A 17,617-nucleotide genomic window follows, 5' to 3' on the forward strand; every position below is an offset into this window, starting at 1 on the left:
TAAAATTATCTTACCCCGAAACTTCAGTTCTGAGGACAAATAATATAAACCAGAAGTGTTAGTCCATTCATACAGCTAAAGACTGCGTAAATGAATGATTAGCCTGGGTTTAGCAAAATACAACAAGCCATTCACTTGTAACAGTTTTAACATTAATATTAATTAACAAATATATATATATATATATATATATATATATATATATATATATATATATATATATATATACACACACACACACACACTTTTTTTCTAGTAAGACTTGCCAATGCTATTTTTTTATGGTCATGTGTTTATAAAGGTATTTTTTATATTTTATGTCTGTTTAATGTCATTAGCAGCTATAAGGTAACGCTTAAGCACTAAAAGGTAACTGGTGAATACTAATGCACCTCATGTTTTTTGTTTTCCTATTTGTAAATAATTTTGTATTTTGCATGAACACATTTAAGAGGAGCTGTTGGTGTGTCTATTAAACTGATTTCTTTGGTAGTGTAAGGTAATATAATATTTTATTTATACGTCAAGTTTCAAAATAAGACTGGTAATAAATGTTTACATGCATTTACATGGACTTTTAGCTTATTTTTATAGCACTTTAATAGGGAAACGTATCACGGGAGCTACGATTCATACTTCCGTTCTTAACAGTATGCAAAAAAATGCGATTGTTGCCTTAGTGTAGCGTACTATTTTACTGTGTAGTGCATTAGTATGGACGTAAATTTAGCTCTTTGCTGCAAAGTTCCAACTTGAGCTGACGGCTGCGCCATGACGTCATTCCCGCTCTCTCTCACTCACACACAGAGACTATTCTACAGACCTCCGCCCCTGTAGCTATGCTGCCGAAACACGGGCAACACTTCGGCTTTTACCCCGAAAACCATTAGAGACTTAGCGGACATCGCAGCGGCACTTCCGCAGTCCAGGCTGTAGCCGTTAGCTAGCGTGTATGGGAGTGAACTGGAGAAAAGCGAGGAGCTGAGGAGGAGGTAAGCTTCCATCCAGCAGGCTAATGAAAAATCTGTCCGGCTAACGCCGCTTCACACTCCGCTCTCTCACAGCTGGGACAAACGTCCTGTACACACATAGTGTAGCTCGTTTATAACTCTGCTTTCGAGCTCTGGAGGCAGTTTGCCGGGAGCTTGCCATCGAGTTTGTGTTTAGGAAGCGGTGTGTGTGTTAGGTTGTGCAGTATTGTGTTAGGTTGTGTTAGGTTGTGTTAACCTTGGCCGCCCAACACACAGCTGCACAGTTTTAGCCTCCAAGCGACTAAAAACCACACCAGCTGCACTGCTTGACTCATTCTGTGTTAAGTTCAGTAGCAAAGTAAATAAACGCGGTCACTTTATACGATGGGTTAAATTGTGGTTTATTCGGGTGTTAGCCGGGTGTTGGCCGTGTTTTCCTGAAGCTAACATGCTATGTACACTGACTAGGATGGTCAGGTAATGACTATGACCTGTAGCTGCATTCTGAATTGCCTCGCGTCATTTAAAATTACATATATTACATCCATTTTATTTTCAAGAAATACGTTTAAAAAAAAGGAGATATAAAATGTAAAAGAAATTGCAGGTCGCTTGGGTCTATGTAGAGAAGCTTAATTGATTAGGAAGTGGTGAAACAGGCTCCGTCCACTTCTTAATACATACTAGGGTACTCAGTAGTATGTGAGAATAGTGTGGGGTTGTGGTGTTTGTGCATACTGTTTAGTACGGAAGTATGCACGGCTATATGCAGTGACGTAGCTGCACTTCTTTCTAGTGCGAAAGCTGTGTATGTGTTGCCATTTAGGGCGAATTTCTTCGACACATGGAATACATTTGCATGCCAGAATTTCCTTTAGCTTTATAAAATAAATACTGATACAAGGCTTGCACTAATCTTCAGTACTCCTTTAGTTGTCCCACTACCCAATATGAGAGCAGTGTATCTGCAAATGATTAATACTTAATACTGATCCAATACTGACACTGACATCCACTTCAGTAAAATCATCCCAACTCTCTAAAGCTCCTGTTGGCAAGCTATGCAAATCCATAAGAGGCTGGTGGTTTTAACACAAGCCTGGGTCGACATGAGCCGTCTTTGTTGGCTCGGTCAAAATCGCATGGTCACAGTATGGTCAAATATGTCAGAAGGGATCAGGATTACTGGAAAACTAGTCGAATCCGATCTGAAATCCATTGATCCAGTGTTTCAGATTCTGATGATCTCTAGTCATTTAGTATCAGATCGGTGCTGATACTTGTCCTGTTGACTCCCTGGCCTTGATATGAGCTACTAAGACATTCAGTGTCCACATGTTTTGGGAGGGGAATTTATTTATTTATTTATCTATCTATCTATCTATCTATCTATCTATTTATTTATTTATTTATCCTCTTCAGCCATACTCCCACACACCCAGCCACCCTCCCTACTTCCCTCCTTTCCTATCGCTGTGATTTATGATGCCAGATGATGTCATCATATTTAATCTTAGGACATGATTAAAGAGTCTTGTAATGGCAGTCGAGGCTCATACCTCGTATGTAGAGTCAGGACCCGGGACCATTACTGGGAATGTTAAGAGCGGAGTCCGATTTAATCACAGCTTGCAGAAGACAAATAGAGGAATAACACAGGATGAGGAGGGCAGGAACGGCCCCCAGGCTGACGATCTGTGGTGCCTTTCTAGGTCACCGGACTATTTACATATCATCGGGCTCTTTTGACATAGGCGTGCTCAATTTTGTGTGGATTTGTCAATCGACTTTTGGATGTCACGGCGTTGTATGTCCTTGCTAGCTTGTCTTGTTCGTAATTACTAACCTCATCAGTCCGGTACCTTGTCTGGATTTGAATTGGTTTCCTTATCAGGCTTTAGCTCAGCCATTACTGAACAAGCTGCAGTAAAAAAAAAAATAATAATAAAAAAAGTCTGTCCCCCTCTCTCACAGTTTATGGGAAATATGGGAATGAAGCACCAGAGGAGATAAAGTCAAGGTGAGTGGGACCTGTTTGCTGCACTGTGGGCTTTCTTTCTGTGATTTAGCACCAGAGGAGTTCAGCTCAGCACAGAGGATGTGTTCAGCACAGACAGAGAAAGTTGTATTTAGCTGTCAGTTTCCTACTTTTCTTTTTGCCACCTTTCAGAAGGTGAGCTGACTGACAAGACTAAAGATTTGGTTTAATATAAGCAAGTTGTCATTGTAGTGTTTTGTTGTGGTTGTGTTTTTCATTAAGAATAATAATGAACCCTCTATTCAAGCAATTGCCGCCCCCAAAAGCGAGCGTGAAATGTGTGCACAGGCATTCATAAGCGATTTAAAAGCGAGGGAGGAAAGGAGGTAAAGTGCCAACGAAGCACCAAAGCCACCTTTCACTGCAACTTTCTTCTGGCAAGCTCTGCAGAAGGGGTTACCATCTTCTATTAAGTTTCCCTCAGCATTTTTATAAAATCCAAAATATGACCACACTTCAGCTTTGGTCCTCTTACAAGGTTGGAAATTCTCCTGAGTGCTGTCACTGCCTTTTGCCGTGTTCTCTAACTGAACGAAATTATTTTTATTACTATAAAAAGCAAAACGGTGCTGTGGTGGGCAAGTGATGTGTGTGGCCGAACACCGTGGAACACCGACTATCGCAGCAAGCCTAGTGACAGCCATCCATCACTTCAGTGTGTATCAGTACTTTTTGTTTCAGCACATTTTAACAATACCGTGATAGTTTTGGTCACGATAATCATGATATGAAATTTTCATACCTGTACATCTCTAGTGAGAACCAATTTCCATCTCTGTAGGGAAGTTTGGGTATGAGCACAGGTTATTAATGACATTTCAGTCCATGACCGTTCTGTTGGTACTTAGTGGTAAGTATGTCTTAGAGATGTGATTAATGTCTTTCTGAAGGTCACATTAATTTGTTTTGATACAATATAAGCCTGATTACTGTCATTTTAGCACTATGCAGTTTCTTGGGGGACACTGAAGAGTGAGGCTTTTATAATGACTATAATATATCTAATATGGCGATATGTAATTTGGCCACATTGCTTTTTACTTTGAACCCAACCATCACTGATTGTCCAACTTCTCTCTTTTTCTGTATTCTTCTCAGTCAGGCGTTAGTCAGATGTATTGTCTCACATCATAGTTTTCACCAGCTAGATTTATACTTGTTATACTTGCTGTAAACACTGTTGTGTTCATTTCTTAAAGCAAAAGTGGTGCCACTTGCTCCAGTTGCTGCCTGTTGTCAGAACTAGCTCCATTAAGATAATGCATTATAGAGCTCTCTTTAACCTACGTTAACCAACATAGATTACGTTCATCCATTTCCACGCCGGATCAGACGACATTATTAAGAAATTAGTCTGACCTTAGCAAAGCCTCCACTTATGGTGTTAAAGCCTTAACGAGTGTGGAAATGCTAATGGTCTTTAACTTGCTTGGATTGGCTCTACATACTGCATGTGATTCGTTCCTTTTCACCACTTATCACCGCGTGCCACCTGTTCCATAATCAACACGTATCGTCACCTAATAAGAATGCGAGGAGCGTTTAAGAGGAGACGGTTTAGGGAGAGATAGAGAGGGGTGCATGTTGAGCCTAATCAGTTCTTCACGTTTACGTAAACTCCAGCCCGAGACGGAAGCGCCTGGTGGACTCGCGTCACCATGTTGTCTGGCAGACAGTGATCAGATACTGATTAGAAAGCCACTTTTTATGATGAAAAGCACGATTGATCCCTAACCATGGCATTATCTTTGTCTTGTTAATGTAAGGTAATATTGTTTTCTAAAAGTCATTTTTCTGACATTGATTCCTCTGGTTCTCCTTGTATGAGTCATTCAGAGAGTCATCTCCCACACACAGCTCTGAGACAGGAAAGCTGGTGAGGAATGAGTGTGCACACTAAGCGATGACTTGGCGTAATATCTCTCAGCCAAGCGCATCTCCCCCCCCCCCCCCTTTCTTGTTCACTCTCTCTCTCTCTCTCTCTCTCTCTCTCTCTCTCTCTCTCTCTCTCTCAACCTTCTCAGGTCTGAATTGTCCAGCGGCACTCAGATAGAGGAGCCATGAGTGAAGGGGACGGACATTTTTACAGCGTGCAGGTGGGGGACTCCACCTTCACAGTGCTGCGGCGGTACCAGCAGCTCCGCGCTATCGGCTCCGGGGCGCAGGGCATCGTCTGGTGAGTGGGCACCGAGTGCCACCGTCATGCCGTCTCCATCAGTGTAACCCTTTAACACTGGTATAGATGAAGAACTGGTAGAGATTTCTGAATGCGTTTAAACTTTACCCGTTGAAAAATCTTACCATATTTTTATCTGAACAAGGCTGGAAAGGGGTTGTGGCCTTTGTGATCTCAAAATGGGTGCAATTTTTTTCTTTGTGCAAAACTCAAAACACAGCCACACATTACCGACGTGTACAGCCGTAAAAACTGTCATTTCAATTGTATAACCTCTCTTAATAATGCTGATCCATGAAACACAAATGTTCTGTTACATTGGAGTAGGGCTGCAACTAACGATTATTTTTGATAATCAATAAATCTGTTGATTATTTCTTCAATTAATCAATTATTTGGATTAAAAGGGCAATTTTATTTTCTGTATTTAAAAAGAAAAAAATTATTTCACAAGGGGCCACGGTGGCTTAGTGGTTAGCACGTTTGCTTCATGCCTCCAGGGTTGAGGGTTCGATTGTTGTCGTGGCCCTGTGTGTGTGAAGTTTGCATGTTCTGAGGTTTCCTCCGGATACTCCGGTTTCCTCTCCACAGTCCAAAGATATGCATTGTAGGCTGATTGGCATGTCCTAAAGTGTCCGTAGTGTATGAATGGGTGTGTGAATGTGTGTGTTATTGTGCCCTGCGATGGATTGACACCCCGTCCAGGCTGTCCCCCGCCTTGTGCCCCATGCCCCCTGGGATAGGCTCCAGGTTCCTGGCGACCCAGTAAGGATAAGCGGTACAGAAAATGGATGGTATTTCACATTCTGTGCAATGTTGTCCTTCAAACATTGTGCAAATTGAAGGCTATGAAAAAGCTATTACATGTATCTATGTGGACTATGCTATACATTGTGTAAAGGATTTTTAAAAAATATTAACATTATATTTTGAAACCAAAAAAAAACAACTGATTGTCCACAAGCTTTAAAGCAGAAGATAAATCACTATATTAAAATGATAAAATATAAAAAGAAAAGCACAAACTAAGTGTTAACTGGTGAGAGGTTGAATGTTCTGCAGTAACACACATTCACTCGTCTGAACACAGTAACATGTTTCTTTATTCTGTAAATGTACGACACTTCTTACATTTATATACACTTACATGTTCTAACCCCGTTACAGTTACTGCTCTCATAAAAACACTGTTACTTTAGTTTCTAAATATAGCATCAAACAACATATCTGATCAAAATGAATATTTTAGTCAGAGTTATTGCGCTTCCTTTCTATTGCACGCTGTTTGATTGACGCGTATGCGTGGACTCGCGCTCATTCATTGAAGTGTAACGGAGACTCGCTCGCTGTCAGGACGAGGCTTTATGTTAAATGGAAATACTGGTGTGAATTTCTAACAGTTACAGATAAGGATATAAAGGTAAACATGACATTTCTGTGCTGAAGAAAACATGTCTGGAACACATTAAAGAGCACACGCATCTGTCACAGCATCTGACACGACAAGCCACGTTAATACACTTACGAGTTTGTTTGAAGCGCTTAATATAAAACATTCTCCCCTTTTGGATGACCTGGATCGTGCCCTTTTCCCGCAGCAGCTCACTCTGTGACCGCCGCTGTTTTTCACATGGCTTTATTCATAGAAATGTGTTTTTCACCGTCGTGAAGTGATGTCACTGACAGTCACAGACCCGACTAATCCATAATGAAATTCGTTGTCCATTATTTTAATTATTGATTATTATTTTATTAATAATTATTATTTTATTGATTAGTTGTTGCAGCCCTAATTTATGGCATAGGGCTTGCTATTGTAGCTTGCATGTTCTGTTTCACACCACCTGACCACCAGGGGTAGTATTTTGATTTCTTTTTATAACAATTGTTTTTTAAAATAAAAATTTCAAACGCTGAAGGCATCTGATTTGAAGTTAATGTTTTCTACTATCTTGTATCTTGTTATAAATTATAAAGTAATGAAATCAATTTTGAAAGAAATTATTTTTCCACTCCTACTTGATGATACTTCATACACCGATTAGCCATAACATTAAAACCACTGACAGATGAACATTGATTATCTTGTTACAGTGGCACCTGTCAAGGGGTGGGATATATTCGGCAGCAAGTGAACAGACAGTTCTCAAAGTTGAAGTGTTAGAAGCAGGAAAAGCGTGCAAGCATAAGGATGTGAAGCTATGAGTACCCATACTGACCTCTGTCCACCGCCAAAAGCACCTACAATGGGCATGTGAGCATCAGAACTGGACCATGGAGCAATGGAAGAAGGTGGCCAGGTCTGATGAATCGTGTTTTCTTTGATGACATGTGGACGGACGAGTGTGTGTACATCATTTAGCTGGGGAAGAGATGGCACCAGGATGCACTATGGGGCAAGCCGGTGGAGGCAGTGTGATGCTCTGAGCAGCGTTCTGCTGGGAAACCTTGGGTCCTGGCATTCTTTGACACGTACCACTTACATAAACATTGTTGCAGACCAAGTACACCCCTTCATGGCAGTGGTATTCCCTAATGGCAGTGGCCTCTTTCAGCAGGATAATGGGCCCTGCCATACAGCAAAATTTGTTGAGGAATGGTTTGAGGAACACATTTGTGTGTACATTTTAAAATATGTATTTTTAAATACGAGCAGTTTATCACTTATTTATTGTGATGGATATCATATATCATAGAAGTGCCTTCAAATATCATGATATGATATTTTTAACATATCGTCCACCTCTTTTCTTGTGCAAGCACTGAATTAGGAGCGTCACCTTTTAAGCCGCCGGACATCCTTGCTGGCGTACTGTTGATGATGATAATGATGAGTATGATTATAACGCCCGCTTTTTCCACCCACTACATTAAGCTCTGCTCTGGACACCGTCTTGGGCATCCCTGTAGCTGTAAAAAAGCTCAGCCGGCCTTTTCAGAACCAGACCCACGCCAAGCGAGCCTACAGAGAACTGGTGCTGCTCAAATGCGTCAATCACAAGAATGTACGTCACGTTCACCACCTCCACCACACTCCTCTCCCACATACACTCATCGGGTTAATCATCCCAGCTGACTCAAACATCCATGTCTCTCTCCACAGATCATTTGTTTACTCAACGTCTTCACACCTCAGAAGTCCTTGGAGGAGTTTCAGGATTTGTAAGCAACAAGTTTTATGATTATTTTTTGCCTATGATGCTTTTATTATGCTGGATGGCTTTACTGCTTCAGGGAATTGATTTGTTAGTAGCCCAGCTATTAGTATTATTCAAAGCTTTGCTGAGGCTGTAATGCACTCTGCAAGGGTACAGATAAATAATGTGGTGCCTTCTAGGTATCTGGTGATGGAGCTGATGGATGCCAGCCTGTGTCAGGTGATCCACATGGACCTGGACCATGAGAGGATGTCCTACTTGCTTTACCAAATCCTGTGTGGCATCAGACACCTACATTCTGCTGGTATCATCCACAGGGTAATGAGTGTAGCTGTTTTTAAAGGAATAGTCCAGCATTTTTCAATCTACCATTTCTCAAGACTTAATGGTGGTGCTTGAAAGTTTATGAACCTTTTTAGAATTTTCTATATATCTGCATAAATATGACCTAAAACATTATCAGATTTTACAAGTCCTAAAAGTAAACAAAGAGAAGCCGAGTAAATAAATGAGACAAAAATATTATATTTGATAATTTATTTATTGAAGAAATGTTTTCCTTAAGAAGTGAATTACCAAGTATAATATTTTTTTCTCATTTGTTTAATTGCATTCTCTTTATCTGATGATGTTTCAGGTCATATTTATACCGAAAGTGTTGGGTTTCCATGTATCTCAGGAATATAATTATTATGTCTTCCAGACCTCCGTCAGCCCTTTCAGCCTATTCTACAATTACTTCTATTAACTCTACTCTTACTTCTGTGCTGCTATGAGCTAGAAAGTGTGGTTTACCGTGGAGCATTCAGGCCTGGGGGGTCTAAAATGAACACACAGTGACTTCATGCATGCTCACACAGACATCCCACTTTATTCATGCAGAGCAGAAGTATTTATACACGTTGATAACAGCAGTGCGTGGACGGTTTCTACTGGTGCAGGTGCCAGCCAGATAGACAAAACAAAACACACAGCGCACAGGGTCATACTACAAAATAAGTCTACATGTTTCAGCTATATTAAAGGATGGCAGTTAATCAGCTTATTCAAAGAGGTAATTAAATATATACATTCATCATAGGTATTTGATAGCACAGAGACACACAAACAGAAACTATAACCCAGTATTCCCCATATCCAGGGTGTTTTAATACAGTTCATAATATGAGAGTACATGATATAAGAGAATTTCCTTTCAGAAAGATAGAAAATTCTAAAGGGTTATAAACTTCCAAGCACAGCTTTGGTAAGATGTATGATGTTCTTAACAGTTAACACGAATCACCATGGAGATTAGCCTCTTCCTTTCATCCCCCTCAGGACCTGAAACCAAGTAATATAGTGGTGAAATCAGACTGCACTTTAAAAATCTTAGACTTTGGCCTGGCCAGGACCGCCTGCACCAACTTCATGATGACCCCATATGTGGTGACCAGATACTACAGAGCGCCGGAGGTCATTTTAGGCATGAAGTATAAGGAGAACGGTAATGTTCTGCTCATGTTTCTGGAATGTTGTCTGTGGTTACCTTAGAAGCTTCTTTTTTCAGTTTTGAATATTGTTTATATTTTGTGTGTTTGTCTTTGCAGTGGATATTTGGTCAGTGGGCTGCATCATGGGGGAGATGGTGAAAGGCAGTGTTATATTCCAAGGCACTGATCGTATCCTATCTGCGTGTTAACACTAGTGGTTGTGAAACTAGTCCAGAAGGTCCACAGTTTTTCTCTGTCTGTATGTGTTTTGTGAGGTAGCATTGAGTAATATGGAAGGGTTCCTTCTTTTCCCACATACCATGTTAGCAGCTTTCTTTGATTAGCTTCTTGTGAAACTGCACAGTGCTTTGATGCACACACAGATGGCAGCAGAATGTATTCACAATGCCTCGACTCCCCTGGGAGGCAAGAGACTGTTCTTTGGATATGTCTAGACTTGTTTGTTTCTTTCTGGTGCAATTCAATTAAATTTTATTTGTATAGTGCTTTTTACAATAGACATTGTCTCAAAGCAGCTTTACAGAAATATATAAACATGGTATACAGTACAGGTATATATTAAAAGTGTGAATTTATCCCAATTCAAATGTTGAATTGGGATAAATTCAATTTAAATGTTATATTTCTTTGGTAACGTCAAACAGGTGGTGCTTAGTACTTAGACCTGGGGCTGAACACGGTAAAGAATGACTGCAAAGAATTTCATTTAAATTGCCTGTCTTGTATGCCCACTGTGTGCTCAACCTATACAAGTCTAATGCCAGGGATGAATTTAATCAGAAATTGAAAATTAATGTGATTGTAAATTACACAGGCTGTGAAATAATAACTGTGTTCATTTTGGCTTCCCTCATTAATGAAATGTGTGTTATCTTCTTACATTGGAGTATTAAATCATGAGCTCCCATATCCATGTGTTGTAATTAAGGACCCAAGCACCAAAGGCTAGGGTATCTATTACAGCCCATAGAACCATCTGTTAAAAAGTTATGAAATTTGGCACACTGATTGGAGAGGGTCTAAGGAACATTTTGACCAAAATTGGGCCAAGTGCTGCCAACACTCTACTGCCACCATTGGGTCAAACTTGTACCTAATTTGGAAGTACGTTTATGTTCATAACTTTTGAACTGTGTGTCAAGTTTAAAAGCCAGGCATCCATGGATTCCTTGGGTGGAAACAAGTTCAACTTGGTAGGCAACTTCAGGACCATGACCCGAGGCTATGCAACAAATTTCGTGCCAGCACCAACTTCTGGTCTAAAAAGTTACAATAACATGCTTAAATGATTACATCTAACTGCCATTTTTGCTACTACTGTTTAAACGACTGTCGACTGCTATTCTAACTGTTCAATGTGCTATTAAACAGACAACGCTTGACTGACAGAGTTACTATCAAAAAGGTTTTTTATTGTTTGTTTCCAATGGCTCTACTTTCCTGTGATTGCTTAGGCAACAGTGGCAGTGAACGTAAACATGTGAATGTGCAGCTCATTGAGTCTGGGTGCTCGGTGCCTGAAAACGCTGCTTGCAGCTTTAATTGTTTGTATGGTTGTGCGCTATGCTGGCATATTTATTTTCAAATCAACTAAAATGCCTTGCAGTCTTATTTTTTTTGGTAAACATGAGATTGTTTCATTGATAAGTAAAATAATCATTATTCCACATTTTAGCTGTTATTTTGCAGTCCTGCATTAAATTTAATGGCCTGTGCATGAGCCTCCTTTGCTTTAAAATGATTAAATAATTTTTTCTACCCCAATTTGGCAATGTTGTTGTGGCACAGTTGTTTAAACTTGCAGCCAGATTAACAGCAGACGGTAGGATTTGTTTGGATTAAAAGAAGCTGCTGCTTGCTTTTCATTGGAAAACATTGAAGCTGGCTGTCAGTGCACATTGCTCAGAGCATTCACTCACTTCCTTTTTTTTGTTTCCATTCAGTAATGCAACTAACTGAAGATTTAATCATTATACAACTAGCAGCAATCAATTGGAAACAGATACGCATATAGTACATGATTTAAATTTTTCACTTCTGTTTGAACCTTAAATTGGCCCGTTGCTAGACATTGACCAGTGGAATAAGGTTATCGAGGTGCTGGGAACTCCTTCTCTAGAGTTCATGAACCGTTTGATGGAGACAGTGAGGAACTATGTGATGAACAAGCCACATTTCCCTGGAGTCAGCTTCAGCGAGCTCTTCCCAGACTGGGCTTTCCCGTCAGAGACTGAGCACGACAAACTTAAGAGTAAGACGAATATTCTCTCTTCCCCTCTTTTTTTTTGCTTTCTGTTTTATTAATTTTTTATTTCCACCTCTATGACTGCTAGCTTTGTTGTCAAAAATGTCAATCATGTGAATTATTTGCTCTTGTGACTAGATGCATTTATACAATATATATATATATATATATATATAATCATACACACACACTCTCTTCCATTGTGTCTCTTACAGCCAGTCAAGCTCGGGACCTGTTGTCAAAGATGCTGGTAATCGATCCAGAGTCTCGCATCTCTGTCCAGGAAGCCCTGAATCATCCCTACATCCATGTGTGGTACGACCCAGCTGAGGCTGATGCGGTGTGTAAACACTCTTTCCTTCCATTTCCCACATAATCTGTTCACTCTTCAACAAATAAGGTTTCTATCAGCCAAAATCTCACCCATAAGTACATGCCAAAAAATGTCCATACATTTTCTCACTCACTTTCAGTAACTGCTTGTCCTGGTCAGGGTCATGGTAGATCCGGTGCCTATCGCAGGAACTTTGGGCATGGTTGCACCAGTCCATATAATTACTTAATCTCACTAATTAAGCAAAGTACACAGAGGTATCATTCAGGTACAGTAACTTTAAGATTTTCACTAGAATTCTGGGCCTAGGGATGAACTGATACCAGATTAAGCTGTGAGAGGGGAAAAAAATTCCAGTTGTCTAATATTGCTGTGTTCATGAACCAGATTTCAGCTACATCATTTTCCTACATTACAGTAAGGCGTACTATGTCCCAGGTCACATCGGCAACTCGAGTGACATTTGTGATGAAATGGAGATGGTTTGAGGCTGCTATTTGCTGATAATATTTTGCTGATGTTGACTTTTCAGCCTTGTAACCAAACACACCATATCATATCAGAAACGTTGACTAAGAGAAAAGTAGTGCAAATTAGGGTTTTTTTGCCTGACTGTTCCTTTTTATACCCAGGTGGTCTGTCTTGTGTTGAGGTCCAGATTTATAATTTCTGTTTGTTTTTTGTTGTATTTTCCCTATTTGCAGCCCCCGCCTCAAATCTCAGATAAACAGTTGGAGGAGAGGGAACACAGCATAGAACAATGGAAAGGTAGAAGTCCTTGCCAGAAAAAACGGTCTATAAGAGAGATTAGTATTAATGTGTTCCTCTGATGAGATGATTCATTTTCTCTGTCTGCCTTTCACTAGAGCTGATTTATAAAGAGGTGATGGACTGGGAAGAGAGGAACAAAAATGGTGTCCTAAAGGAGGAGTGCTTTGGTGAGTTGACCCAAATGTCAGCTGCGTTCTGTTTTACATCTGCATTTAATTATAATTGATGTTGTGTGTGCGTGTGTGTGCGCGTGCGTGATATTCTGTCCTCTGCAGTAGATGGTTTGAACAGCAGTGCTACAGCCTCTCAGTCCTCGTCAATTAATGACATCTCGTCTATGTCCACTGAGCAGACGCTGGCCTCAGACACGGATAGTTCCTGCATCGACACCATCGCTGGGGGATTAGAGGAGTGACTGCTGTGAGCCTCCATAGCTCTTTCTCTCTCTCTCTCTCTGTGTCTGTTTCTCTCTCTCTCTCTCTCTCTCTCTCTCTCTCTCTCTCTCTCTCTCCCTCTCTCCCTCCTTCTCTTCCTCCGCCACACATTTTTCCAGATGGCAGTGTGGGCCCTGACTTGTTCAAGACAGACATGCTGTGACGCTCTGGGGCTCTTCTTGCACAGAATCATTTTTCACCTAGTTTCTTTGCATTCAACTACGTTCCATAGTCTAACCGTTTGAGAAGTAAGGCTAAGTACATATTTTAGAGCAGGAAGTAAAATGGTTCCTGTAGCTGTGGCCTATGAACTCAATTTGGTCTGATTTCTTTCATGGAAATGTGCCTAAAGATTTTGGAGTTCCTTCAAAGGTTCCTGCAGTGGAATTATTCTTATTAGTTAGGTGGCACAGAGTTGGAAAAGCAGATTCTACATTTACCTTTCATGATAAAATGACCTGTTAGCTTATTGTTTACATGTAGGCATGTGTAAACACCGTTTACATTTGATCCCTATTTCAGTTTAACGAAACTATAATGAACTTTTGCTCGAATTATAACTATGTTCAAGTTCATGGTACTTTCCTTAATCACTACCCTCCCCTCTCTTCCTACGTTTCTTTCTCTCTCCATTCCACATAGCTGATATTATCTTTCATATTCTCACTCAAGAAGCACCGACACTCCTGGAACAAGCTAATCAATAGCCAGTTCTGTCTTCTGGAAATGTTCAAGTTCTCAATGCTCTGTGTTAAAGTATTGCATGCCACTCATCTTTAGAAAGTATATGTTTACAGGCCCCCTGATTATGCCTGAATACGCTTACGAAATGGTAATGCCTGCCTCTGTATATAGACATGATACAACCATGTTTTCAATCAGAGAACTTGATAATGCATCTCACTCATATAGGGTGTAGCCATGTATATACGTATATAGATTAAGTGTACCTTTTTGTGTGTGTTGTGAAAGCCCGATTTTACAGCTTCTCTAAATATGGTTTAGCAAAAGTACTGTATGACATACACTTTATTTTGAAACAGTTGTCTATTGTTGGGAATTGGATTTGTTGCAGATGAAAGAAAAAGCTGCACAGAGTAAGCAGCGGTCAATGTCAGGGTTCGTACAAGGTGCTTGAAGTGCTTGAATTTGACTTTTTGAAATGTAAGTACTGAAACTTTGAAAATCTCCTTTTTTTTAATCTAGTGGTGCTTAAAAAGTGCTTGAATTCTAAAAAGTCAATGAATACAAAATTGCTAAATAACTTTAAAATGTTTATTTTTGATGGAACACAAATACAATCCTTTCACTCTGTATATGACTCCCTGCTGCAGCCCCTCCCCCTCCTCTCCTCCCACTGTTCACTCACTCATTTGAACAGAAACAGCAAACTTTCCAGGCTCCTTTAGTGGCTTTTTTTCTGCCAAAAAAAGCACCTAGTGACAATTCTAGCGACATTTTAGACAAATCTTAGCTACTTCCCGTAGAAGAGAGTGGCCAGTACTGCCCCATGCGTGAGCAAGAGGTCCTGTTCCCCCCTGCAGGTACACCTCTCTCTGCAGCTACTCTGTTCAGTGAGGGGCAGAGAGAGGAGCACATTCGGTGTGAGAGAAAGAATAAGAAAGACATTGTGTCACATTTTACATTTTGCCTGTAAATATAGCCAAAATCACAGCACACGTGTACGGTGATTTTGTCAGACAACGTCGCGGTTACAAATCAGGATTTTAGCAGAGCAGCAGCTTGGAAGTGATTGCTGGTTAACATGTAGTCTCTTAATGCGCTGTGTTTCAGTCACTATTTCATACTTGTTCCGTTGTCTGACAACAGAAATACAAAAATATGTAAATGAGAACAGCTTTATTGGGAATTCGGCTGTATTAAAATACAGAACGTGAGCACAGAGAGTAGGAGAGAACTAAACAGATGTGAAGGCTGACACTAGGCAGAATGCAAATATGCGAAGACCTAATGAATATGCTAATTAGCTCATGACATCATCCAGCAACATTTAGAGACTTTCCATTGAAAGTTGTTGGAACAGTGCTCCTGTCACTCACCTGGAGTGTGTTGACGTTCTGGTGAAGACGAAGCAATGCAAATTTAGTCCAGCGTGGCTGGAAAAGGCACCATATAAAAATTGGTTGTGTTTTATTATTACAATATATGAGAATATGTTTGAAGGAAATCTCTTGTATAGTCCTTGAAAACAAAACAAAAAATAGTCCTTGAAAGTCCTGGAATTTCATTCTGAAGCATCTGTACGAACCCTGTCATGTGTGTACGTGTTGATGAGGAACGATAAAACTGTGGAAGCAGCGCACAAATTTTCCTTTCCGTATCATTCCAAAAAACAATTCTGCATAACCAGCGCCGTTCGTAAGTCATTTGTGAGAATTGTACACGAGCTCAAAATAGATGATTGCATTTTTAAAAATTTTCATAACCATAAGGATGTTTTGCAAATCAAATTTGTATCTTTTTTTCTTTTTTTATCACTTATTGAAGACCAATGCCCTCTTACCCTTTTACGGAAAGAAAATTAGCTTTATTTTGTACTCAACTCTTCCGAGAGAGATTATATTGTTCCCCTGTGTATGCATTCTACATTTTCACTGCATTTAGTAGTTGACATGCTGTGGCTGAGCACAGCAAGTAGCATTGTACTATAAATCTCTTGTCCTGTTAACACAGTAGCATGAGCAGTCTATTGTTACTCCTCTATCCAGATTTTCTTTTTCTTTTTTGCCCTGGGAAAGGAACCATCACTTAACATTGTCTGTGCTGAGACTTGAAAACAAAAGAACAAAGTATAAAATTCCGGTGTATAATATAGCTATTGTTTTAAAGAAATGCATGAAAGCCGTTGTTCAGTGCAAATCTTACTTGTACCAGGGAATGTTTCTTCTAAAGGTGTCATTGAAGATCATTTCCTCAGTTATATAAACCACTCTAAGCCTCGTTATTGACTCACCTGGAGGTGAACATAGCTGGCTTCATCTTCATGCGGTGTGTATGCACCTCAGGCTTCTTGTGATGGACTTTCAAAACGAACCTTCATTGAGCGATGCACACAGAAGTGCAGCCTCAGTATCACGAACAATCCTCATGCCTTAATATCCTCACCATTTCTTTTCCAGTCTGGTCTGACAATTAAGAAGCTTTATGTGGATGGACAGAATGATTGAAGACATTATCTGTCACCAGGCAGCATTATTTGCTTTTGCACAATAGCTTTCATACACATTCATTCACATTTCTATAAAATTGCTGTAAAGTAACATCAATACAAGATGCAGGTGTATGTGTGTGACCTCACCTAGTTCTTCTTTTCATAATAGTAGCACGGTAATAATGTATTACGATACATTATGTATTGCAATAGTGCACTGTTGGTGGTTTTTTTCCCTCTAAACATTCGCAATTTTGTTAATGAACATGAATTCTGTAAGCACTTGAACAAAAGTGAGCTTTGTGGTATTAAATCCCAGTACAAGCTGGCCATTAACTCTCTTAAGGGCTTACCGGTGTTTCAGAAGGTGTGTCTGTGACATTTTTGTCACTTTGACAATCTGTATGGCTAAAGTTTACCCAACACTTTAAAAAAAATTTTTTATTATTATTATTTTTTAAACCATAATTTCATCACTCAAAAACATTTCTGGAAAAACCTATTAAATATCCTAACTGCTATGTATGAATAATACTCTTACCGCTTCTTTGTGGTTTCTATTGTAGTGTCGCGTATGGATGTACTCTTTGTGGGTTGTTGAAATGAAAACTCCTAGTGAGTTTCCGTCATTCAACCCTGTCTGAAACATATGCAAAATCTCAAACAGGATTATAGGTCTGCTTCAATTGAGTGTCCGATCCATTCATTTCTATGTGAGGGGGGGACAAAAAGAAATATCTGTAACAAATTGCCAAATAAAACACTTTAAATTAAATGCCTTTCTACATTTCTTACATTTTATTTTGGTACAAATGCAGGGGTTTT

The 17,617-nt window shown here is 39.8% G+C and overlaps 1 protein-coding gene across 4 annotated transcripts in view; it reads left to right on the forward strand.

The window, feature by feature from the left end:
* Window positions 1-728: 728 nt before the first annotated feature.
* mapk9 (mitogen-activated protein kinase 9) overlaps window positions 729-17,617 on the forward strand; it is a 33,988-nt gene continuing 17,099 nt past the window's right edge. The window contains exons 1-13 of one of the 4 annotated variants that reach the window (XM_053648614.1): window positions 732-992; window positions 2,946-2,991; window positions 5,034-5,185; window positions 8,061-8,190; window positions 8,289-8,347; window positions 8,523-8,661; window positions 9,664-9,829; window positions 9,933-10,004; window positions 11,905-12,087; window positions 12,297-12,421; window positions 13,120-13,183; window positions 13,282-13,353; window positions 13,462-17,567. In XM_053648614.1, coding sequence (XP_053504589.1) covers window positions 5,070-5,185; window positions 8,061-8,190; window positions 8,289-8,347; window positions 8,523-8,661; window positions 9,664-9,829; window positions 9,933-10,004; window positions 11,905-12,087; window positions 12,297-12,421; window positions 13,120-13,183; window positions 13,282-13,353; window positions 13,462-13,601 — 1,266 coding nt within the window. In that variant the 5' untranslated portion in view covers window positions 732-992; window positions 2,946-2,991; window positions 5,034-5,069 and the 3' untranslated portion in view covers window positions 13,602-17,567. Of the gene's footprint in view, window positions 993-2,945; window positions 2,992-5,033; window positions 5,186-8,060; window positions 8,191-8,288; window positions 8,348-8,522; window positions 8,662-9,663; window positions 9,830-9,932; window positions 10,005-11,904; window positions 12,088-12,296; window positions 12,422-13,119; window positions 13,184-13,281; window positions 13,354-13,461; window positions 17,568-17,617 lie in introns of those variants that run through there. The other 3 variants (XM_053648615.1, XM_053648613.1, XM_053648612.1) reach the window with 3 other exon arrangements.

This window comes from Ictalurus furcatus, chromosome 18 (genome assembly GCF_023375685.1).
Source record: "Ictalurus furcatus strain D&B chromosome 18, Billie_1.0, whole genome shotgun sequence".
Classification (NCBI taxonomy): Eukaryota; Metazoa; Chordata; class Actinopteri; order Siluriformes; family Ictaluridae; genus Ictalurus; species Ictalurus furcatus.